General features: G+C 44.1%; 1 protein-coding gene across 1 annotated transcript in view; it reads right to left on the bottom strand.

Moving 5' to 3' along the window:
• LOC135907952 (titin-like) overlaps nucleotides 1-26,493 on the bottom strand; it is a 284,982-nt gene that overhangs the window by 120,497 nt on the left and 137,992 nt on the right. The window contains 7 exon segments of the mRNA XM_070522096.1: nucleotides 3,932-13,119; nucleotides 18,903-19,049; nucleotides 21,516-21,604; nucleotides 22,183-22,314; nucleotides 23,904-24,075; nucleotides 24,780-25,394; nucleotides 25,819-26,061. Of these exon segments, the coding sequence (XP_070378197.1) occupies nucleotides 3,932-13,119; nucleotides 18,903-19,049; nucleotides 21,516-21,604; nucleotides 22,183-22,314; nucleotides 23,904-24,075; nucleotides 24,780-25,394; nucleotides 25,819-26,061 (10,586 nt within the window).

The raw sequence follows: 26,493 nt of genomic DNA, 5'->3' as shown, positions 1-26,493 counted from the left end.
TGCGTTAATGCAACGAATTATAAACGGACTGCAAGCCAGCTTGCCTTATTAGTTCGATCTCACACTTGGGCTATAGCAGCTATTGGCATTATTGCTGTTGAAACCTTGCCACCTCAAAGGCACTGCTTTAACTACTCATGCAGGTACCCTGTTGTACATGCAAATGCAACATGTGCAGTGGCAGTGTTCATCTTCAGAAAATAAGAATAATATGTAATGCCAGTCTTTCATCACTCAGTGTGCCAATATACGTGCACTTTAAATTTATATTGCAACTTTAATTCGTTCGACTTCTGAGTGGTTGATGGTAAGTGAAGAACAATGCTGACAGGATAATGCATGCTTTGTCGGTGGCTGCAAAATTTACATTCACAATAGCTGCCTACTGCTCATGCTTGTTAGAGTTCTCTTGTTAGGCAGTGAAAATGGTGATGGTATTGTTAGGGAGTGAAAATGGTGATTATGTAGAACCATGACCATACCATCATCATCAGACTGGCTATGCCCACTGCAGGGGAAAGGCCTCTCTCATACTTCTCCAACTACCCCGGTCATGTGCTAATTGTGGCCATGTCGTCCCTGCAAACTTCTTAATCTCATCCATCCGCCTAACTTTCTGCTGCCCCGTGCTACGCTTCCCTTCTTTTGGAATCCAGTCCGTAACCCTTAAATACCATCGGTTATCTTCCCTCCTCATTACATGCCCTGCCAATGCCCATTTCTTTTTCTTGATTTCAACTAAGATGTAATTAACTCACGTTTGTTCCCTCACCCAATCTGCTATTTTCTTATCCCTTAACGTTACACCCATCATTCTTCTTTCCATAGATCGTTGTGTCGTCCTCAATTTTAGTAGAACCCTTTTCGTAAGCCTCAGGTTTCTGCCCCGTAGGTGAGTACTGGTAAGACACAGCTGTTACACACTTTTCTCTTGAGGGATAATGGCAACCTGCTGTTCATGATCTGAGAATGCCTGCCAAAAGCACACCAGCCCATTTTCACTCTTCTGATTATTTCAGTCTCATGATCCGAATCCACGGTGACTACCTTCCCTAAGTAGATGCATTCCCATACCACTTCCAGTGCCTCGCTACCTATCGCAAACTGCTGTTCTGTTCTGAGACTGTTAAACATTACTTTAGTTTTCTGCATATTAATTTTTAGAGCCACCCTTCTACCTTGCCTGTCCAGGTCAGCGAGCATACATTGCAATTGGTCTCCCGAGTTACTAAGCAAGGCGATATCATCAGCGAATCCTAAGTTACTAAGGTTTTCTCCATTAACTCTTATCCCCAATTCTTCCCAATCCAGGTCTCTGAATACCTCCTGTAAACACGCTGTGAATAGCATCGGAGAGATGGTATCTCCAATTTGACCATATAGGTTGAGCCATTTATCTTCTTGCAACATCCTTTTATAGTTACGAACAGCAAATGAGGCAACTTAATCTAAATTGACATTTGCCATCATACTAAAGGTGGTTAAACAGAAACTCGCGGTGTTTTAAATGAAAATTTCTTTGCCTCTTCCCACAACTTTGCGGGTGCTGTCTTGCCGAGTAGGGAACTTCGGCCACTATGTTCACGCATAGACAACCAGAACAAGAGGTCCGAGTTTTGGCAAGTAAAACCCCAGAATTTTAAATAAAATTAGAACAGGGGGCAAGTGAAGAAATCAGCAACAGAAAATTGAAGAAGTCTGCTACAGAGAAGTGAGCGAGAAGTATGCAACCGAAGCAGTCGAGTGTGGAGAATGAATGAGGTGAAGAAAATGGCACCAGAGCGTGAATGAGTGAGGAGCAATTAGCTACAGAGAAGTGAAGAAGTGTGGAGAAATCAGTGAACTGAACAAAGCAGAGGGAAAATGAACAAATCCACTCAGGTTAACAACAACAAACAAAATAGAATCATACCATGCAATGAGCAACGAGTGTTGAGCTACAAAGAAGGGAAGAAGTCAGTAACAGAAAAAAGAAGTTGGCTGAAGAGAAATGAAAAATTACTTGATATGTGCGGTCATTTATAGAAACATTTCTGTCCATACTATTATTTTCCCTTATACTCGTGTAAACTATATTATGCAAACATGAATGAAAGCTTCGCTGAACACACATTTCCACATAACCGTAGGCTCCGCTAAATTTCTTTTCAAGTGATCAGTCTATGTGCTAAACTAGTACCATTGCGTTTTCTACCTATTCCTCATGGCCTAATTTCCCCTTGTGGTCACAGTCATCAGCCTCTTTCTTACTACTGCATACATTAACACGCAGCACATGCTTTGCAAGCAGTAGTAGCTTTTCCAAGCACCTGCCGTCACTGATGAACTGGAAGCTTACTTCCTATAGCACCAGCCATATTGCTGAAAGGTCATGCGTTTGGTTCCTATGCGACCAGTAATGCAGTATTTTCTTAGCCTTGCTTTATTGCTGCCGGGTAGAGGGTTTCCAATCAATCAATTTCCAATGAGTGCAGAATTTTCTGTCCTTTATTACTTGACTAGTGATGGAAGATTATTGTCTAGCTTAGCGATATTATGTGACAAAGGTGAAACTAATGATACCCTACGAGAGACTGCAATAGCATGACTATAGCCTGGTTAATACTGCCCTTTTAAGCATGCATACGCAGAAAAAATTTGGCAACTTAGTAACCATGCTGTCCCATATAGAAACTTGTTGCACCTCTGTCTTTATGGTCACAAATTACATAAACTTTGTGCCCAAACATACAGGTGTATACTGCCATATGCTGGGTTGCAATGCCCCTCCCTGCTTGCAATGCCTCTACCAATAACTACCTCACTTCAATTCCACATGCACACAAACATCTTGCAGTAACTAACACACATTACTTTTAGCCTGGCAGTGCATGAAAGTGACCCTATTTTATTCTATCAACTTTGCTGCAAGTTCTTGAATCATGCTGATCAAGTTCTTGCTGCGATGGATATTGAAGACAGGTACATGCAGAAAAACGGAAAGCACAAGACAAACTGGCTCAGTGTTCGTATATTTTCAAATGCACATAATGAAATCGTAAGGCGCTAATTGATCGGGAGCTTTATGTTCCATTCTTAGTGAAATTTCTGCAAAATATATTTTCTCAGTTTCAAACTGTCAAATCATGCAAAAGCTACCAAAAAGCTGTGTTATTGCTACCCATGTGTGAGACAAAAGCTAGTTTACTTTTGTTGATTAACTTACTTTAGTACAAACCAAAGGGAAATTGTTTTAAACATACAATATACACTCCATACTAATGTTGACTGTTTACAGAGATAAAGCACATCATCTGTAAAGACACTAAATGGTGTACTAAATTTTGAGAGCAATTAAATATTTCTTCAGGTGTATATATTTTTTTTACTTTATACTGACATTTTATCATAATGTATTCAGTTATGTTCTCATAGAGCCTTTTTTATGCACTGCGAAAGAAAACTGTATGGAATAACGAATGCCTGGCAGATATTGGGGATGAATGTTCCATAACTGCTGGCAGCCTTGGGATTCTTAATAAGTGAATGTGCCTGTAGCATTGACTAGCTTCTATGCAGAAAAACATGTGCCATAAGGCAATTATTAAAATTACTTCAATTAGTGAAATATCGTTGATTGCAAATTTTCAGTAATTTAATACAATTATCATGCCTGCTGGCATAAATAATATATCATCTGAATAATGTGATTATTTATACTGCACTGTGTTAAATAATTATTTAAAGTCTTCACTGAAACAATGTATGTAACAAGTTGTATAGTAATCTGAAAGCATGAAAAGCCTGTTGTTAACTGAACTACGTTACCAAATGGCAGTTGAATATCTTTTAAATGACATTTTTTCTTAATGTGCTAAAAATCCCTTTATGTTACTCTTGTTTGAATTTGTAACTTTGTCTATGCTTGCATCAACATTGTAAAACATGTTACCTGAATGGAGAGGTGCTCTGATGGTAGGACTTTCGACGACTGGGCAGTTTTCTTCTCTGGAATGATTGCAAGGCCTGCTTCATGAGTTTGCTCTTCTGTTTGTATTTCTTCAATGAATAGAGTCTCCCTTCGAACATCCACAATATCTTTCACAAGGGTTTCTTCCTTCACTGATGGTGCCTCAAATAATGGTGCCGTCTCTACAGTGTCAACACAGGATTTCACATCACCTGTATTTGTCGATCCTGGCTGCAATGATTTCACTGTATCTGCCTTGAATTCGGCAGCTAGCTCATGGATCTCAATGGCGTCACGTGGAACCTCTGTGAACTCAACTGTTAGATGTGTTTTTTCTGGTGCAGATATATCAAAATGAGCAGCCATCTCTTCAGTTGTGGTGACTTCTCTGGGAATCTCCACATGTGAAACTGACGCCACAGATTCCCTTTCCACTGATGCCAAAAATTCAGTAGCTACCTCATGCACTGCAGGTGTTCCTCTTGTCAATTCTACATGACTTTCGCCAGCGTGCGCTTGCATAGGTATGTCCTCATGAAATTCCGCTGCCTGCTCTTCATACTGTGGGTAGCTCCTGGCTGTTTCAGTTATTCTAGATGTAAGAGCTTTTGTTGGAACGTCTACAGACTGGAACTCGGCAGGAACCTCCTCCAAAATTGCTGAAACTTCTCTTGACTCTTCAACAAAGGTTAAGTTTCCTTTCTTTTCTGCAGTTTTTTCAATAACAAGCTCCTCACTGGCAACACCCGGTATTACTTCTATCACATCAATTTGACGTTGTGGAAAGAGAAGCAAAGTCTTGCTTGCCTCCTTTGAGAGAACATCACCAGGGGCAAACTCCGATGCTATTTCCTCTTCTCCTATGTCACTAACAGCAAGACACTGTTCCTCTAGTATGCCTAGTGCTTTCTGGTATTTTTCTCTTGGCAGTGCTTTTAACTCTAGCGTGCTCAAAAGAGTTTCAGCTTCCAATACTTCTACTGATTGCTGAGGCTCGAGGACTTTTTTTGCCTTTTGCTTTTTTCTGGGTGCCTTAGCAAGGAATTCTGGAGCATACTGTTCACATGTGGTCTCCTCAACAACCAGCGACTTTTCTTCTATTATTACACTTTGTGATGCCTCGTGTTTTTCTTGTTGAGGCACACTCACAGTTTCTGGCATTTCAGAAGTGAATGCTTCTTCAATAGTAACTGCTTTGCTTTCTGTTAATGCTGTATGCGGTCTCTCTTCCTTTGGCTTTTCATCAGTCTCCAGTTCACCAGTGTTTAACTCACTGCTAATTTCTTCTATAACAACAGGGCGGCTTTCAACAAGGCTTATGTGGGCACTTGTGGCTTCTGGAAATTCAGAGACAACTAACTCCTCAGAAACATGTGCTTGTGTGAATTCAGTCTGAAGAACATCTTTAAAGTCCTTGGCAGTTTCTACTGTCCTTTTCTTAACAATTGATATTTCTTCTATAACGGTAATATCTTCTCTCTCTTTTTCCTCTGGCTTCCCTTTTCTTTTAGGCTTCTTGGGCTTCTTAAGTTTAGCTACATCAAATGTTTCTGTTTCTTTAACGACCTCTTCGGTAATGTACTCTAGCTCTGTAATTTCCTTAGGTTTCTCCACAGCTTCAGTGACAATATCAGTGTGCTGGATAGTTTTAATGTATGCAATATCTGGTGTTTCTATTGCCTCTGTTGTAATTTCTTGTGGTGTTTCCTCGGGCTTCTCTTCCATAGGGCGTGCTTTTGACTCAAGCTCTACTATTTGTTCTGTCTCTTCCACAACTGGCATTTCCTCCTCCTCTTCGGGTTGCTTCTTTTTCTTTGGCTTCTTTGGCTTAGGTACCTTGGCCAATTCAATTGTTTCCGTCTCTTCGACGACTTCCTCCGTCTTGTATTCAAGAGCAATTTCCTTGGGCCTTTCTAGAGATTCAGTGATAATATCTGTGCGCTGGATAGTCTTAATATCAGTGATATCTGGAATTTCGACAGCCTCAGTTGTTATTTCTCGTGGTTTCTCCTCTTTCTTAAGGATAGTAATTTCTTCAACCACTGGCTCTTCCTTTGGCTTTTCTTCCCTTGGCCGTGCTTTCGACTCGAGGACTACTATTTGCTCTGTCTCTTCCACAACTGGTGCTTCCTCCTCCTCTTCGGGTTTCTTCTTTTTTTTTGGCTTCTTCGGCTTAGGCACCTTGGCTAATTCAATTGTTTCAGTTTCTTCAACCACTTCCTCGGTCTTATACTCAACTTGAGCAATTTCTTTAGGCCTTTCCAGAGATTCAGTGATGATATCTGTGCGCTGGATACTTTTAATATCAGTGATATCTGGAATTTCCACAGCCTCAGTCGTGATTTCTCGTGGTTTTTCCTCTTTCTTAAGGATAGTAATTTCTTCAACCACTGGCTCTTCCTTTGGCTTCTCTTCCTTTGGTCGTGCTTTCGACTCGAGGTCTACTATTTGCTCTGTCTCTTCCACAACTGGTGCTTCCTCCTCCTCTTCGGGTTGCTTCTTTTTCTTTGGCTTCTTTGGCTTAGGTACCTTTGCCAACTCAATTGTTTCCGTCTCTTCGACGACTTCCTCCGTCTTGTATTCAACCAGAGCAATTTCCTTGGGCCTTTCTAGAGATTCAGTGATAATATCTGTGCGCTGGATAGTCTTAATATCAGTGATGTCTGGAATTTCGACAGCCTCAGTTGTTATTTCTCGTGGTTTCTCCTCTTTCTTAAGGATAGTAATTTCTTCAACCACTGGCTCTTCCTTTGGCTTTTCTTCCTTTGGCCGTGCTTTCGACTCGAGGTCTACTATTTGCTCTGTCTCTTCCACAACTGGCGCTTCCTCTTCCTCTTCGGGTTGCTTCTTTTTCTTTGGCTTCTTCGGCTTAGGCACCTTGGCCAATTCAATTGTTTCAGTTTCTTCAACCACTTCCTCGGTCTTATACTCAACTTGAGCAATTTCTTTAGGCCTTTCCAGAGATTCAGTGATGATATCTGTGCGCTGGATACTTTTAACATCAGTGATATCTGGAATTTCCACAGCCTCAGTCGTGATTTCTCGTGGTTTTTCCTCTTTCTTAAGGATAGTAATTTCTTCAACCACTGGCTCTTCCTTTGGCTTCTCTTCCTTTGGTCGTGCTTTCGACTCGAGGTCTACTATTTGCTCTGTCTCTTCCACAACTGGTGCTTCCTCCTCCTCTTCGGGTTGCTTCTTTTTCTTTGGCTTCTTTGGCTTAGGTACCTTTGCCAATTCAATTGTTTCCGTCTCTTCGACGACTTCCTCCGTCTTGTATTCAACCAGAGCAATTTCCTTGGGCCTTTCTAGAGATTCAGTGATAATATCTGTGCGCTGGATAGTCTTAACATCAGTGATATCTGGAATTTCGACAGCCTCAGTTGTTATTTCTCGTGGTTTCTCCTCTTTCTTAAGGATAGTAATTTCTTCAACCACTGGCTCTTCCTTTGGCTTTTCTTCCTTTGGTCGTGCTTTCGACTCGAGGTCTACTATTTGCTCTGTCTCTTCCACAACTGGTGCTTCCTCCTCCTCATCGGGTTGCTTCTTTTTCTTTGGCTTCTTTGTCTTAGGTACCTTTGCCAATTCAATTGTTTCCGTCTCTTCGACGACTTCCTCCGTCTTGTATTCAACCAGAGCAATTTCCTTGGGCCTTTCTAGAGATTCAGTGATAATATCTGTGCGCTGGATAGTCTTAACATCAGTGATATCTGGAATTTCGACAGCCTCAGTTGTTATTTCTCGTGGTTTCTCCTCTTTCTTAAGGATAGTAATTTCTTCAACCACTGGCTCTTCCTTTGGCTTCTCTTCCTTTGGTCGTGCTTTCGACTCGAGGTCTACTATTTGCTCTGTCTCTTCCACAACTGGTGCTTCCTCCTCCTCTTCGGGTTTCTTCTTTTTCTTAGGTTTCTTTGGCTTAGGCACCTTTGCTAATTCAATTGTTTCCGTCTCTTCGACGACTTCCTCCGTCTTGTACTCAACCTGAGCAATTTCCTTGGGCCTTTCTAGAGATTCAGTGATGATATCTGTGCGCTGGATAGTCTTAACATCAGTTATATCTGGAATTTCCGCAGCCTCAGTCGTGATTTCTAGAGGTTTTTCCTCTTTCTTAAGGATAGTAATTTCTTCAACCACTGGCTCTTCCTTTGGCTTCTCTTCCTTTGGTCGTGCTTTCGACTCGAGGTCTACTATTTGCTCTGTCTCTTCCACAACTGGTGCTTCCTCCTCCTCTTCGGGTTGCTTCTTTTTCTTTGGCTTCTTTGGCTTAGGTACCTTTGCCAATTCAATTGTTTCCGTCTCTTCGACGACTTCCTCCGTCTTGTATTCAACCAGAGCAATTTCCTTGGGCCTTTCTAGAGATTCAGTGATAATATCTGTGCGCTGGATAGTCTTAACATCAGTGATATCTGGAATTTCGACAGCCTCAGTTGTTATTTCTCGTGGTTTCTCCTCTTTCTTAAGGATAGTAATTTCTTCAACCACTGGCTCTTCCTTTGGCTTTTCTTCCTTTGGTCGTGCTTTCGACTCGAGGTCTACTATTTGCTCTGTCTCTTCCACAACTGGTGCTTCCTCCTCCTCATCGGGTTGCTTCTTTTTCTTTGGCTTCTTTGGCTTAGGCACCTTTGCTAATTCAATTGTTTCCGTCTCTTCGACGACTTCCTCCGTCTTGTACTCAACCTGAGCAATTTCCTTGGGCCTTTCTAGAGATTCAGTGATGATATCTGTGCGCTGGATAGTCTTAACATCAGTGATATCTGGAATTTCCACAGCCTTAGTCGTGATTTCTAGAGGTTTTTCCTCTTTCTTAAGGATGATAATTTCTTCAACCACTGGCTCTTCCTTTGGCCGTGCTTTCGACTCGAGGTCGACTATTTGCTCTGTCTCTTCCACAACAGGCGCTTCCTCCTCCTCTTCGGGTTTCTTCTTTTTCTTTGGCTTCTTTGGCTTAGGTACCTTGGCCAATTCAATTGTTTCCGTTTCTTCAACGACTTCCTCCGTCTTGTACTCAACCTGAGCAATTTCCTTGGGCCTTTCTAGCGATTCAGTGATGATTTCTGTGCGCTGGATACTCTTAACATCAGTGATATCAGGCATTTCCACAGCCTCAGTCGTGATTTCTCGTGGTTTTTCCTCTTGCTTAAGGATAGTGATTTCGTCAACCACTGGTTTTTCCTTTGGCCGTGCTTTCGACTCGAGGTCTACTATTTGCTCTGTCTCTTCCACAACAGGCGCTTCCTCCTCCTCTTCGGGTTTCTTCTTTTTCTTGGGCTTCTTTGGCTTAGGCACCTTGGCCAATTCAATTGTTTCTGTCTCTTCAACAACTTCTTCTGTCTTGTATTCAACCAGAGCGATTTCCTTAGGCCTTTCTAGCGATTCAGTGATGATATCTGTGCGCTGGATACTCTTAACATCAGTTATATCTGGAGTTTCCACAGCCTCAGTCGTAATTTCTCGTGGTTTTTCCTCTTTCTTAAGGATGATAATTTCTTCAACCACTGGCTCTTCCTTTGGCTTTGCTTCCTTTGGCCGTGCTTTCGACTCGAGGTCTACTATTTGCTCTGTCTCTTCCACAACAGGCGCTTCCTCCTCCTCTTCGGGTTTCTTCTTTTTCTTTGGCTTCTTTGGCTTAGGTACCTTGGCCAATTCAATTGTTTCCGTTTCTTCAACGACTTCCTCCGTCTTGTACTCAACCTGAGCAATTTCCTTGGGCCTTTCTAGCGATTCAGTGATGATTTCTGTGCGCTGGATACTCTTAACATCAGTGATATCAGGCATTTCCACAGCCTCAGTCGTGATTTCTCGTGGTTTTTCCTCTTGCTTAAGGATAGTGATTTCGTCAACCACTGGTTCTTCCTTTGGCCGTGCTTTCGACTCGAGGTCTACTATTTGCTCTGTCTCTTCCACAACAGGCGCTTCCTCCTCCTCTTCGGGTTTCTTCTTTTTCTTGGGCTTCTTTGGCTTAGGCACCTTGGCCAATTCAATTGTTTCTGTCTCTTCAACAACTTCTTCTGTCTTGTATTCAACCAGAGAGATTTCCTTAGGCCTTTCTAGCGATTCAGTGATGATATCTGTGCGCTGGATACTCTTAACATCAGTTATATCTGGAGTTTCCACAGCCTCAGTCGTAATTTCTCGTGGTTTTTCCTCTTTCTTAAGGATAGTAATTTCTTCAACCACTGGCTCTTCCTTTGGCTTCTCATCCTTTGGTCGTGCTTTCGATGCGAGGTCTACTATTTGCTCTGTCTCTTCCACAACTGGTGCTTCCTCCTCCTCTTCAGGTTTCTTCTTTTTCTTTGGCTTCATTGGCTTAGGCACCTTGGCCAATTCAATTGTTTCTGTCTCTTCAACAACTTCCTCTGTCTTGTATACAACCTGAGCAATTTCCTTAGGCCTTTCTAGCGATTCAGTGATGATATCTGTACGCTGGATAGTCTTAACATCAGTGATATCTGGAATTTCCACCGCCTCAGTCGTGATTTCTCGTGGTTTTTCCTCTTTCTTAAGGATAGTGATTTCTTCAACCGGTGGCTCTTTCTTTGGCCGTGCTTTCGATGCCAGGTCTACTATTTGCTCTGTCTCTTCCACAACTGGTGCTTCCTCCTCGTCTTCCGGTTTCTTCTTTTTCTTTGGCTTCTTTGGCTTAGGCACCTTGGCCAATTCAATCATTTCTGTCTCTTCAACGACTTCCTCTGTCTTGTACTCAATTTGAGCAATTTCTTTAGGTCTTTCTAGCGATTCAGTGATGACATCCGTGCGCTGTATAGTCTTAACATCAGTGATATCTGGAATTTCCACAGCCTCAGTCGTGATTTCTCGAGGTGTTTCCTCTTTCTTAGGGATAGTGATTTCTTCAACCACTGGCTCCTCCTTTGGCCGTGCTTTCGAATCGAGGTCTACTATTTGGTCTGTCTCTTCCACAAGTGGCACTTCGCCCTCTTCTTCAGGTTTCTTCTTTTTCTTTGGCTTCTTTGGCTTAGGCACCTTGGCCAATTCAATTGTTTTAGTTTCTTCAACCACTTCCTCTGTCTTATACTCAACTTTAGCAATTTCTTTAGGCCTTTCCAGAGATTCAGTGATGATATCTGTGCGCTGGATAGCCTTAACATCAGTGATATCTGGAATTTCGACAGCCTCAGTTGTTATTTCTCGTGGTTTCTCCTCTTTTTTAAGGATAGTAATTTCTTCAACCACTGGCTCTTCCTTTGGCTTCTCTTCCTTTGGTCGTGCTTTCGACTCAAGGTCTACTGGTTGCTCTGTCTCTTCCACAACTGGTGCTTCTTCCTTCTCTTCGGGTTGCTTCTTTTTCTTTGGCTTCTTTGCCTTAGTCACCTTGGCCAGTTCAATTGTTTCGGTTTCTTCAACTACTTCCTCGGTCTTATACTCAACTTGAGCAATTTCTTTAGGCCTTTCCAGAGATTCAGTGATGATATCTGTGCGCTGGATAGTCTTAACATCAGTGATATCTGGAATTTCCACAGCTTCAGTCGTGATGTCTAGGGGCATAATTTTGCGTGGCTTTTCTTCCTTTGTACGTATGGTAATATCTTGAACTGCGGGTTTTCTCTCGGGTTTTTGCTGAGGCTTTTCTTCTTTCCCAGGTTTTTTCTTTGGCCATGCTACTGATTGTAGGTCTACTATTTGCTCTACAGCTTCTTCTACCGTTGGCGATTCCTCTTCATCAGGTATCACTATTCTTTTTGGTTTTTTTGGCTTTGATACCTTAGCGAGATCAATTGTTTCTGTTTCTTCAAGCACCTCCTCTGTTTCGTAAGCAATCTGTGTCACTTCCTTTGGCTTCTCAGTGGATTCAGTGAGAATGTCCGTGAGCTGGACTGTCTTAATATCAGCGATGCGTGGTACCTCCGTCGCCTCTGTTGTAATTTTTCGAGGTTCATCCTTCTTTTTCATAATTGTGTCTGCTGGGGCTTCCGACTTTTCTTGAGGTCTTCGTTCTGCTGGTTCTCGATACTTTGGTGGTGTAATGTCCTCAGTTTTCTTTATTGATTCAACTTGAATGATTTGTTTGGTCTCTTGCAAAAGTGGAAGCTCTTGTGTTTTTTCTTTTCTTCCTGGTATTCTTGGTTTTGGTACTTGGAAAACTTTGATGGTAGCTTTCTTTTCATATACTTCCGGAGCCTTGTGTTCTATTGGTGTGAGCTTTTCCGGTTTTTCCACTTCTTCTGCGTCAATTGGTAGTTGATGCACTGTCCTTGCATATGGTGTCAGTGTTTTAGGTGTGATCTTCTCAGGCTTTCCTTTCTTTGTAAGTTGAATTTCTTCAACTTCAGGTTTGTCTTTTGGTTTTTGGTGAAGTGGCTTTTCCTTTTGCTGTGTTGGATATCTGAAATCGTTCACTTCACTTGTCTCCTCTGTCAGGGGTACATCTCCGTGCTGTGGTCTTTCCTCTGGCTTCAATTTTCGTAGCCCGCTGATCTCAGTGACTTCTTCTGTTTCAGTGTATTCTTCTTTCTGGTCCGCTTGCTCTGGCACTGCTACTTTTCGTTTAGTGAATTTGTGAAGTTCAGATTCCTCTACTTTTTCTGGGATATCTTTCTTGCGGAACTTTTCTGTTGGTTTTAATGTTTTTGTCAAAAACTCTGGCATTTCTGTTTCTTCTTGTTGTGGCAAAGGTAGTTTCTTTTTAGGCTGCTTGTCCTGTGGTGCTTGACGTTTTAAAGGTTGATCACTTTCCTGCCGTATTTCTGGCAAAGTATGTGGAAGTTCTTCCTCAGGTTTTGGCAATGTTTCAAGGTGGGAAGTTTCTGATATGTCAACTTCTTCTTGCAATACTTGCTGATGTCGAGGTATTGACTTTAGTACTTTTTTTAAAAATTCTGGAACATGTTCCACAGGCTCTGGCCATTGTTTGATTGCTTGCTTTGTCTCTTTTATTTCTTCTTGAGTTACTTCCTCTTTGACAAACTTTTTCTGAAGAGAGATTTCTTCTTGTATGAAAAGCTTTGCTGCTTCAACTTGGGTGTAAGCTTCAATAGTTGCCCTTTTTGGTAACTGGTCAATGAAGGATTCTTCTTCGGGCATTTTTCTTTCCTCAGCTGTCTTAATAAAGAATTTTTCATGACTTATAGGTTTTAAAAATACAGTGTCCTCAGTTGACACCAATGTTTCAGTGCTTATCTTTTCCCTCTTCTCCTGGTCTTTGCGTTCTTCAGGTTCTAGAGAGAAAAAAAGGAACATTTATTTTTTCTTTTCACAAATATTTTGAGAATGCCCGTATACTCGACAAAAGCAGGCTAACAAATTTTGTATTATTGTCATGTTACTATAATTCCAGGCATGCCTTGCAGCAGTGTTGGGAAATAATACAAACAAATAAACAAACAAGTCTACATTTTATGGGCTCACGAACAACCAGAGGCCTGAATACCGGCACAAAGGCAATCAATCAATCAATCAATCAATCAATCAATCAATCAATCAATCAATCAATCAATCAATCAATTAATCAATCAATCAATCAATCAAATATTTGTTGTAGTGCCCAGGAACAGCTATGGAGCCCTCATACTGGCGCACTTTAAGAAGTAATATGTGAGACAAAATACACAGGGAAGACAAATATGGTAGAGATAAAGAAACAAATAAGGAAACAGAAAACGGGGAAGCTACGTAAAGGGGAGTTAATCATGCAACATCATTATCTAAATTTATACAAAACGCAGGAAATGAACTCTGAAAAAAGTCAATGTAACGGAATACTTATTACAGTCGAATCTCGTTAATTCGACCACGCTTAATTCGAACTTTTTAATTCGACCACGTTTATTCGAACTGACGCTGTAAAGGTATGTGTATTTCATTGAGGAAAACGCCCGGTATTTCGAACGCGCAAGCATTTGCGACGATTAATTCGAACATACCGCGCTCCGACAATGCTCTCAGCAGCACGCCAAATCACGCGGTGGCGCCATACCCCGCCATAGAAAAAAGACTTAGGAAAAACCCTTCAACGCCGCTCGCGAAGAAAAAAATACCGTGGCGGAAATTTCATCCTCTCAAATGGCAGTAAAATTATCTCGAATGTGTGCCTGTTATGTAAAGCAGCGCCTAGTACACTAGCACTAAGCTACTGGCGAGATCGGGAGCCGGGACGCGAGGGCATTTCGCGGGCAGACATCACACACCGACCATCTGAGCGACGCTGCTCGCTTCGATTGCACGTTTGCCCTTCGCAACCACTGCGTCGAGTAAACCAATTGTCTTTAATTACGGGCGACCGAAGTGTACAGTGTTAATTGTTTTGGCAAACGTAAGCGCTCTTCGACGAGCTCATGTTGGATCGTAAGCGCCGTCGGCCGCGGCGTCTGCTTAGCTAGGCCTACCGGCCCTGTCGCTGGCTGTTCGCGGAGTCGTCAGTGGCCAACGCGCCGTCGTGAAGTGTTCTGTGTTCTCGCAGGGGCATAATAAAGTGTTCTCGCAGGGGCATAATTTTATTGACACTATTCGCGTAAAGCGAGGCAGTGTTGTGCAGAGCTGTTTATACTGCGTTTCTCGACGTGGCTATGAAGTCAAGCTGGGGAGCTGTACGCGCCGCTCAATCTTTCGGATGCACGCACCGTGTGCCCCGAATCGTCGTATGCCGCATGCCGGAGCATGCGGCGCCGCACGTCGGATCGGACGCCGAATCGTACCGTGTGTCTTCTGCTGAGTGGCTACGCGAGTGACGAATATGAGTGACGTATGCGCGGGAAACTGGTGTATGCTGGTGTCATGCGAACCCGCCAGACAAGCTCTAGTCGTACTCGCGTCTGGTTCAGCCGGACCGCTTGTTTCGCACTATCGTCTGCTCGCGTCAGCTCTCGCTCGCCGTGTCTTCGTTGGCGCTTGTTTTTTTCTTTTACAATGACGAGTCTAAATGGAGACGTTCCGATGAAAAAGTTGTTGGAGACAGTGCGCCATATTCGATTCTGTGCGACAAGACAGACCCTGAATGCAAGGACGCAAAGGCGACACTTAGTACTTCATTCTACTTGTCTTTAGAACGCGGCTACGCCGCGACCGAAGGAATCACACCAACGTGATTATGATCAGTGGCAACGACTTTGTCATCTTGATAAGACATTACTCGCGTTAAGATCGCAGGACGAAGAACGTTAACAAAGCAGACGAAGGAAAGAACCACGCGAGCACATTGAGGGAAGCAGCGGTGGAGGCACAGTCCGGCCTCGGCATCTCCGCTGCTTCGGTGCAGGTGGCAGGGGTAATTAGCTCCAACCATCAAGCTGGCAGGAAAGCGAATCCGCTTCCCTCCCGCCCTGCCTTCAACTACATTCCCCTCGCTCTCCCTTTCATACTCCCCCCCCTCCCCCCTCCCCCCCCCAAGAAAGATCTCGTTCTCGTTACGCCTGTGGCAGAAAGGGTGTTCCACATACGCCGGCAAGGTTTGTGAGTGGTGGCGCTGGCTAACACTCCTAGGGTTTTGAGGGAAACATAAATACCCAAGAAAGTGGATTGCAACGGCGCCCCGGTAGCTGAATTGGTAGAGCATCGCACGCGTAATGCGAAGGTTGCGGGATCGTTCCCTACCTGTGGCCAGTTGTTTTTTCGTCCACTTTCGCTTCCAGTAATTTATTGTTTCTTTATTTCATTTATTAAGCACAAGTAATTTCCCCTATGTTCTCCTTCTTGTCAGTGTTTGTTGGCTTCCTATGATATGACTAATAAAAATCGGGCCCCTCGGTTGACCCCCTTTCTTCTCGTTTCTTTCAGCTGCCTTGTAACTCTTTCACCTTCGACGGTCTCCGCGCCGGCGCCAGCTTAGCCCGCTCGTTGAAGTTTCGTTTACTGCCATTATCGGGGGAAGCAAGCGTTGGCCGGCGTGGGGCAGTTTCGTGGTGCTGGCTCGATGTGTGCTTGCGCGCCGCGATATTTAACAACTCGCACCGTTCGTGCATCGTATTATGGTGCAGAAATACTTCAAGAACGGGTCCTTCTTTTAATTAGAACAAATTTTCGGGCCCCTTCGAGCTCGAATTATCGGGAGCTTATTCCAGAAAATGTTTTTTGCAGTCAAGCCATAGGACAGTCTCTAATCCAACAAGGCCTCCAGAAAACGTGGCATGCTGCTTGGTATACTTCTGCGGCACGGAAAATTGCACATGATCGAGAAGCTTTGGACAATAATGTATAATGCCATAAACCCAGGCACGTACCCAGAATATTTTTCCGGGGGGGGGGGATGCAACCCACGGTAACTCTCCCTATGCAAATGAGGGGGGGAGAGGTAGCTTTACTGGTACAAATGTGAATAATGCCCACCATTCGCCATAAAGACGCGGAAATTCGCAAAAGAGAATTGAAATAAGGTGTACCTCAAAGGTACGCCTATGAGATACACCCCTCATTTACTTGGCAAACAAGGAAGCACATCAAATCGACTAGCGCATGACAGAAGCGCAGGAAGAACGCTGCCAAGAACAATAAACAAGCGAAAATAAAAAATGAAGATGTATAGTAGCGTTTTTTGAATTACCCTGGAATTATAGAGAAATATATATGTTTGCGGAACAAACACAGTTCCCTTGGTTCCCTCGTTTACTGCTCTACCAATTTAAGTGGCATAACCGGCCCGTGCTGCTATTTGGGAAGTTGCGAAACGATGCGTGGTCGCCAGTCCCGTACAACCATGTAGAGCGCAGGACGCTGCGGATCTAGACGTACGGCGCTCACCGCGGAAGGTTAGAAAAACACTCACATTAGCACAGCAGAGAAGTGGCTATGCCACTTAGCTCCACTGATAACTGTAGAAGCATGATTCAAAAGACACGGAATTATTCTCCACTTCCGGCGGCCTTTTCTCTACTTCCTTCTTAATAAAGAGATGTTGATCCATAAATATTTTAACAAACAGCACTTAAATTTGTTAATTTTTGCTTTTCCTTCCTGTTTGGGTGTTGCCTTAGCTCTCTCCCCTTAGTAGATCGCTTAATTTCTCAACTCTTTGCGACACTTCTTTCCAGTTGCCTGTTTTGCACGAAAAGTGCTGTACAATTAGTGAAAAGCCAGACGAGGTAACGGGGGACAATCATATTGTTTATGGTTTTATCGGTTATTGCGGGGTATGATGATGGACGCTGTTTGCCATTTATTTATATTCCACCTTATCTAGCCCATATCGTGGATATATGCTTCCGAGGATTTGCCAGCGTTGCGGCGAGCCGTTACTCGAGGAAATAATGAAGCAAAAAAAAAGTTAAACGCAACTGGCGTTTTCTCCGGCCGCAACTTGTTGCACGAGCATACAGACGAGCTGTCTACGAACCGAATCCCTTTCCTGATCCCTGGATCAGTCTGAACAAAGGAGCTTGAACTAACAAAGCAACAGAGATGCGCGTGATCGTTGAATAGATGGTGACAACTGAACTCATCTCGAATTAATCGCGCGGGCACTGAATCGATGAGAAAACTGGCCTTCTCACCCCAGGGGATGCCTATAAGTACCGCCATCCAAAAGCAGTGAAAAAATTGACAACCATTCCACTCTGTGAAGCTGGAATGGCAGCGAGAGCAGAGCAAAATTTAAATTGTGGGGTTTTTACGTGCCAAAACCACTTTATGATTATGAGGGCTAGACTGTTTTCCTCAGCCACGTGAAATTTATCCTCCGTGTCTTCTGGTCAGTAGATTGGAGCCAGAATCTTTTTGTGACCGTTTTAATTGTTCGCGTGTCATGTATTTTTGAGGACAAGGTCATCTTTGTAGAATTCAGATCAACTTGGTGTTTATGAGATTCGGGTATCTGGCCACTTTTATCTCGTCAAATGAGATGATTTAGTAGTACAACGAAAATGGCGTCAAAATGAAGCTTGAAACGAAAAAGATGCACTAAGTTAGCGTACAGCTATATACGATCAAAGCAGCAATAATGTGTAATTAGCGCAACATGTCGAAATGAAATCAAGATATGCTCGTTCAAACTGCGCGTGCCTAAAACCGCAACCGGAAGTGTGGATTTACTCGACGAGAAATGTAGGCCGATTCCGGAGATAGTGCAGTCTAAAAATGCTGTCGGATCCCGAAGGTAGTGTAGTCTAAAAAACAAACCACATATGGTACGCTAATGCACCCAAGAAGACATTGTAGTTCTTCGATATCAACCACTGTTGACTCGCCTTCTTGCATTCGTTCGAAACTTACGCAGAGAAATGCGCAAGGTCTTCTAAAATAGTTCCAGTGCCACCTAAAGGCGAATCATTGATAGCTAAGCAAGGTATTAGACAACTGCACGATGCAAGGATCGTAGTTTTATCGGCCGCATAAGTTGCAGTAAGCCCATGCTTAATAGTTAAATTAACAAGCATGATGTCACTCAAGCACAGGCAATTATTAACAGATCTCACTCGGTGACCATGGGCACTCGCTGTCACAACACTGGCGTGATGAAGAAAGAAAACAATATGAATCGAACGCTTCTGCTGCCTTTCGCTTCAATGCGTCTCCAAAGCTTGAGATTACGTGACTTCCAAGCCTAGGCGCGCGGCAAGACCGCGCACATACAGCCACCAGCCACCTAGGATCGCCGAACCTTTGCAGCTACCCGTGATTACCTCCAAGGTAGGGCCCGGGCGGTGTAAGTACAAGCTGAGCTGTGAGGACACCATACACAGCCAGGGCTAGGCTAGCGGAGTCGATGCCCCCCCTCACCCTCCCAGCGCACTTGATCACGGTACCGCGCTCTCACCGCCTCCCCCGCATTGTTCGCGCTTTATCACGTGACCTCCAACGCGGCGCGCGATAGAATCTTAACGCACTTGAACTTAAGGAACTTCACGCCGACGCCAGCGGTGATGTCGACGGTGAATATTCGCCTGGAGTGTTCACATAATAGTTATCGCAATATCTTAAGCGTCAAGGTTGTCAATCGAGCGTTGACGTTTTTTCGTGGCTTCATGTTTTGCACACACACACACACGCACACAATAAAGGAAAGGTTTCTTACCGCCTATTGTCACAAAGCACTCAGTCACCCGCTCTCCTGCTTCATTTGTGGCTTTGCAGACGTATCGCCCTTGCGTTCTTTCGTTTACCTCCAGGATGTGAAGGAGATTTTTGTCATTCAAGATGGTCACTTTGTATACTGTGCTCTCTGAAACAGCAGACGTAAACCGAAATAATGAACCTCGGTATGCGTTTCCCCCCCTCTCTTAATACGTAGCTGTCGACCCTGTAACAACGGTATGAAGCCTCAATTCCTTCAGTGCACAACAAATTATTTAAATCACATTTTAATGACATGAATGTAAAACGCACGGGCTTTGAGTGATCAGGTATTGTCATATTCCACTGATGCGTGCACCACGCTGGTGTTTAAGTCCCTCGATCAACGTGTATAATTTAGATGGTCGATGGAAAACGCTATGAAGGGGCTGGTAGGCCACCTAAAGAGAATCTTAATTTATTTCAGCACACAGAAAGACGCCGTATATTGATCTTCCGAAGTCGCCTCTTAGCGGCAACAAGACATGAGATTGGGACTGAAACTCTTTCAGGTTACGAAAAAAAAATAATCGCAAAGAGAAATTCTTACAATCTTTCAGCAATGCAACAAACGGGGTAGTTGGTGCACGTTCATAGTTATCTTACACCTCATTTTACGCTGGAAAACAAAAGGAAGGGCCGACAATAACGAATGTACGAAAGCGAAACCGCTTCGCGCTTTTGTGCCTTTGTTTGAGTCGTCCCTTCCTTTTTGTAAGAGGAAGCGCAAGACAACTATAAACAACCTCTCAAGGTTGCAGTTCTACTCTGTAGGCAATAATATAATAATATTTGGGGTTTTACGTGCCAAAACCACTTTCTGATTATGAGGCACGCCGTAGTGGAGGACTCCGGAAATTTTGACCACCTGGGTTTCTTTAACGTGCACCTAAATCTAAGCACACGGGTGTTTTCGCATTTCGCCCCCATCGAAATGCGGCCGCCGTGGCCGGGATTCGATCCCGCGACCTCGTGCTCAGCAGCCCAACACCATAGCCACTGAGCAACCACGGCGGGTACTCTGTAGGCAAGAAAAAGAACGAAAGAAAGAAAGAAAGAAAGGAAGAAAGAAAGAAAGAAACGAATGAAGGAAGAAAGGGAAAGTAACAAAGTAACTGGGACTGAGAAGAGAACAGCCAGAATGTGGCGACCTTCTCACATTTCAGTTTTTTTACAACGGTTGCGTATGAATAACAGCGTTCTCTTCTTCTGATTCCCTCCATTTGTTTTATTGCTTTACTCTTGTTATTGTTCTTTTATTGTGCTAGCTACCAGCCTTCTTGTCCCGTACCTTCTCGAAGAGTTGACTGTTGGGCTAGTTGGTCGTCCATATTTGAAGTAGTAGCCTAGCGCGAATAAAACCATGGTCACAAGAAAGACGCACAACGACAAGCGCTACTCACAACAGTTGTGAGTAGCGCTTGTCCTTGTCCGTCTTTCTTGTGTCCGCGGTTTTATTCGCGCTAGGCAACTACTTCAAAAATGCGTACCTTCTCGCTTCCTTCGCATCCCGCCCTACCCCCTATCCCCCGTTTCTTCTCTGCCATGCCTTATGTGGAGCAGGTCGGGACATTTTTGTGCTTTTATTTGTGTTGTCAAATCACTAATTATTAATAACTGAAAAACCTTGCCGAGTAGAAAGACGCTTTGACAGAAATTGTGTATTGAGAGCCAAGTAGGTGCCCGTAAATGGCAGTCAACGATCACACAATGTACGTGACTCCTCGGCTCTAGCACGTATTATGCTATACGTCGTTAGAATGGTTCGACAGGAAGTCGTGCTAGATAGCTGAATCCCCTAACAAAAAAAAATGCTGGAAGCCGAGAAATGTAACCAAATTGTGTACTGACGCACTGAGGATGGTCTCACTGAGCACATTTGGGGAATATATTTTTTGCCCGCGTTCAGAAGTATACAGATGTTCCATGACGTAACGTCGGCATAAATTGAAGCGCGAACAGTAACGAAGGAAGGAGCACCTTTTACACGTTTCTACTTGAAAGTGCGACGTGTAATCGCTCTGTATCCGGTTTCTATTAGTCCCAAGTGTACGCTGTGGAATCTGAATTAAACCGATGTTACAAACGTAGGTGAAGATGGAAACGAAACAACGCATTGGGGTAGTTTCGGAATTGTTCACGTTTGAATTTATGCTGACAGCGTACGTCAATGTGTGAGTGGAAATAGAGACTGTATATAAATGATAATTTGGAACTTGCCTGTGTCGTCTGGAAGTATTGGCCTGTCCTCGTGGAACCACCGTACTTCTGGCGGTGGACGTCCTCTTGCCACGCATTCCAAAGTGATTGGCATGCCAAGTGGGGCTCGTACCTCGCTTACTAAAGGCTGCTCAAATCTTGGCTTCATCGGCACAAACTCTGAAATCCAAGGTTGTGAAATATTTCTGGTAATTAGTTTTGTGAAGGTCAACATTGTGAGATGAGTGGTTACCTAGATCAAGCTTGTTAACCTTCTTCGGGGTCTTCCTCATTGGCAGCATTGACTTCATATCTGCAATTAGGTTCAGAGACGATGACTTAAACAACGCTATATCTTTGATTTGTTAAAACTTACCTATTTGAATGAGCTCAGCCTCTGTAACTTCTGTTCCGTATTTGTTCTTTGCTTCGCAGATGAAGTCACCAAAGTCCTCTGGCGTTGTCCTGATTGTGAGAGTGGGCGAAGGAGCATTAATGACGATTGTCTTTCTGGCACTTGTTTATTTCTGCCCATTGCGGCACAGACAGGCTATAAAGAGCGCGTTGGCATTGCCTCATTCGTCGACAGAACAATGTGGGCCTCAGACAGCTTACATTATCTCTCGAAACGTCTAATATAGAATTATTCAAAGGAATTGCTGCCGATCGATTAACAGAGGGCGTATGGTCCATGTCACGCCACAGGTGGGGCTTTCGAATGACGTGACGTGAGCTCCAGGAGTCGCAACTGATCGTGGCTCAAGTGCCAGAGACACTTCACCTCGCTTACGGTTTTTTCCGCACGCAGATAATGCTGACCAGAATTTTCAGTGCGCAAATGTCTCCCGCACGTGTACTGCACCCAATCGTGAGGATGGGTAGAAATTCCCAGGAGACATTTCTAGCGAATAAGTGTTCAGTATCTTGGACGTTTAGAACGCATCCTTGAATTCGAACTTCCTACAATTCGAAACGTTCCTGCACGTCATCTCGAAGTCTCATTAAGTCAACTGTAGGTGTACTACTGAAACAAGAGCACTTACCTGTGTATAGTTATAGAGCAGTTGCCTTCAGTGTCGTAGTACAAGCTGTATTCAGGAGAATATTTCACCGGCTGGCCTTGTTTGTACCATGTTATTTTAGGCTTTGGAACTCCGATAGCCCGGCAGTCAAGCCTGCAATTATGATATGATTGCGCTTGTACCGCACACGCCGAAAAATACCATCTGCCTGTCCTCTATAAACGTGACGTGCAGTAGAAGTCAAAGCAGGGCCGCGATGTTCTAGCGATGCCTTTTCTGATGCTATTTTTTTTTGTTCTTTTCGCACTTCGTCGGTGTCAGATCGACACTCCGCCTACTTTATCAATCGGACCATCCGGCCGTGAGTAATCGATGATAAGAGTGGCATGGTATCGAGTGGGAGGCATCGCTGCAAAATCGCGGCCCAGAACAAGAGCGTGATAGAAACAAAGTTATAATCAAGACGGACAGTTAAACGGTTAATTCTCTGGAGAAATAAGGCCCCCCAGAGAGAAAAAGAAAATGTTACACAGGTTGTGTCAACCAGCATTAGGTTTACAGCCGCTTTCGAACGGACAGGAAGTCATTATAGTGTATTATAGTGTTTGTTGCAGAGCATGATCCCTTGCACTTTTGTCTACCTATATAAATGTATTTTTAAAATCATTTCCGAGACATTACGGAACGAAGTGGAGTGATACCATATCGGCGCATCACTAAATACACGGCTAGAAAGAACATGCTCTATGAAAAAGATGGACACATGGCAGCATTATACATGATGCCATACATGATACAGTAAACATTTGATAGAATAAACATGGTAGAATAGAAGCTGATAGCGAAGGAGGACGTGTAGTCGAACACGGGAAATCATAGAAGAAACAAGAATCACAGATTTATAGAACCGGAATCTACGCTATTTAGTAAAGCAGGTAATATAGAATATCAACAAGAAAACGACGGGAAGAGAAAACCAGAGTGACATCACACACGTGGCGCCCCTTCACCGCGAGGGAGAAAGGAGTTATTGTCAGAAAAGGCAAACGCCGCTTTTCTAAAGAAAGTGCTATCGGATATATATAGATGCGATATCAGTTGCAAGGTGGTTCCATTCGTTAGACGTACGCGGAATAAATCAGTAAAAATGCTTGTGTGCGACTATGAGTAGATACAACCTTTTAAGCTGATGATGAAATACAGGAGGAATGATATGTGCGAATATGTTGAACGAGAAGAAGCTTGAGAACCTAAGGGCCCGATCTTGGTTAGTCATAACCGTATCTGTTGGCTTCATATGATTCTAATAAGTTGATTACGTGAAGATGAATGGTAATAAATTTTGTGAAATAAACATAGACGGAAAACCTTTCTTCGTAGTAATAAGGATGGTAAAGATAAACTTGCCTTCGTACACGGAGCACTGGCCATACGGTTGCAGTTAGAAAGAATAAAACGCGCACTGCTATTCTAAACTAGTCAAAGAACGTGTTGTAGATTAGCATGGTGAGGGTGTTAGCAATTTGTTGAACGCTTTTGGGAAAGAAATCTAGGAAAAATCTAAAATGGCGTTATTTCACCATCTTGTGAAAGAAATTGAAGTTGAGTCGCTCTAAATATGCGTTATTTATGCATACACTGCCGCGCTACCACGAGCTAAATTTTTTTCTAGAAATCATAGGACAGCATGGTGGCAAGCTCAAGTTGTGTTACAGGTGAATGAGCAATGTTGACTTCCTTACGTTGCAGGGTATCCCACAAGGACTTCGACGTCTTCCAATGGAGCAACGAACTTGGGAGGCATTCCAGGTTCAGATGTTCTGCGATGTCCCGGTTTCCACTTGACAAATTCTTCAGGTGGCATTCTTTCAGGAGCTTCAGGAGTCCTTCGCCCACTTGGTGGCTTTCTGGCATCTGAAATAAACGAAATGCGACAAATACAAGCACAATAAGGAAAAACACAATGGTGAGTTTCGGAGAATTGAATAAAAATACCGGTTTGTGTTCACAGACGAGGCCAAATTACCGCACTTTTTGCACGCACCTAGTTTATTTGTGTTGAATTTCGGTTTTCTGCCGACCGTTCTCATATTGCAGGTAAATGCACGTTTCCCTTGATATATAAATGGGGTGACGTACAAGTCACATGCAAACACAGCGTATGTTAAGGACCGTCTAAGCTGTATAATATTCGTAAAGTCGCGTAGGAGCTCAAAAGAGGCACCCTGCTAGTCGCAGACGTTGGAGGTGCTTCTATCTTCGATGATCATTGGTGCGAGCGAATAAAGCACTCAAGGGGCTTACTGCAGCATAAATGATGCTGTCAGTCGCACATGTAAAAGGAAAATCGTTATAAGTATATTGCTAGTGTTACGAACCCAACCACCATGACGGAGTTAAATACATTTACAAAGTAGCTCTGTATGCACACATCAGAAATATTAAATAAATCAATAATCGCTTGAAGACATTGACTTGGCTCTGTCTGAACGTCTCATAAATAAACAAAAGAGCATCTGAACGATGGCTGTCAGTGCGCGTGGCTAGTGACAGGGGACGACGCGACATTGGCTGTCTTCATGCCGTGAAGGCGACGAAAATGCATGACCAATCCTCACCTCTTGGCGCCAACCTGTCCGTCTCGACGGAAGGAGGCCTTTCAGTTGGATATGGTTCCCCGGGTTCGAGGAACCAGGGCGACTCCGGCCTCGGGGGCTCCTTTCGTTGGACGGGCTCAGTGACTGGCGGCCTCTCAGCGAGCTCTCCCGGCCTGAGGGGCCTGGGCGGTTCTGCCCGTGGTGGCCTTCCGGGCCGTGTCTTCTCGACGGAAGGAGGCCTTTCAGTTGGATACGGTTCCGTGGGTTCGAGGAACCAGGGCGACTCCGGCCTTGGGGGCTCCTTTCGTTGGACGGGCTCAGTGACTGGCGGCCTCTCAGCGAGCTCTCCCGGCCTGAGGGGCCTGGGCGGTTCTGCCCGTGGTGGCCTTCCGGGCCGTGTCTTCTCGGCGCTCGGTGGCCTCTCGGGCCTGGGCGGCCTCTCGGCGCTCGGGAGCCGTTCGGGCAATCTCGGCGGCGGCCTCTCGGGCTCGGCCGGTTCCTCCTCCTCCTTCGGTGCCTCCTTCGGCGAAGCGGAACGGAACATGCTGAACGGCCATGTCGGCTTCAAAACAGTGGTGAGGAATTCGATGGCGCTCTCTTTCGCCGTCTTCTCCGGCTTTTCAGGCGGCGGGGACTCTGGAAGACGCGAAGAACGAAACGACGTTGTTGAGTTGGATCGCGGCTCGGAACTAGATCATGATAGAGGGCAAAATCACAGAAAGGCTGCAAAGTGGCAGGCAGGTTGAAGCAATCCCTAGAAAATCTAGTCAACATTTTGGTCAGTGCATGCATGTTTGTGAAGTATAAAGCTAGGTACACTTAGCAAATGTTGTCCTGCCCTTAAGGTTACTTAAGCAGTCAACGGGGCTAGTTGGTGGACGTTTATGATCATATTGCGCTTACTGTTACACAGAGGAACGATAAGGACAGCACGCGGACGTACTTGCACTACGTACGTCCATGTGCTGTCGCTATCGTTCGTCTGTGTAACACTAAGCGCAATATGATCATGTACTTAAACAATTTTTCCCAAAGCGTGTAAGATATATCTTTAGATCACCTTTCGGCCTTGACAGCTTCCGGATCTGTGGCACGATTGTTTCCTTAAAGCTCAACTCCGACTCCGACTCAAAGCTTTGGTATTCGTCGTCTGATGGCTTCCTTCGTGGTTGTTTGGACTGAAGGAACGCAGGAACCTTGTACGGCTTTTCCTCTTGTGGTGGGTGGAATTCTTCTGGCTTGTGTTCCTCGGGCTCTTTATTTTTAAAAAGAAAAGCCAGGACATAAGTTGCTACGCTGCTAACTGGATGTGTGAGCACAAAAATGCAGCTATAGCGAATGAAATTCTTTTTTTTTTGTCTCTTCATGAGATCCCTAGAGAGAGGACGCGGATGAAAAGCCTGTGTAGGCAGTCTGAAGACCAAGTACACCCTTGGAACCATAACATGATCATGAAATATCCCAGCGTATCAGTAAACGGGATATTTTAAGAGCACCACAATAGCTATATTTACACAAGAATGTAGCTTGCCTGTCTCAAATGAAATAAAGTGAAAGTCATTGTTTGAAGACGTACAAAAGCCCGCGCAGTGACATATAAGCATGTGGAAATCAGTATGTCACAATAACGGAGCAAAACATAAGATATAAATAAGAAAGCGCGCACAATATTTCACGCGATGAAAAGCGGCAGGTTATGCGTCTCACATACCCCGCAAAAATAGAGTTCTTTATT

This window comes from Dermacentor albipictus, chromosome 1 (assembly GCF_038994185.2).
Source record: "Dermacentor albipictus isolate Rhodes 1998 colony chromosome 1, USDA_Dalb.pri_finalv2, whole genome shotgun sequence".
Lineage (NCBI taxonomy): Eukaryota > Metazoa > Arthropoda > Arachnida > Ixodida > Ixodidae > Dermacentor > Dermacentor albipictus.
This window is presented reverse-complemented; position numbering and strand designations above follow the sequence as displayed.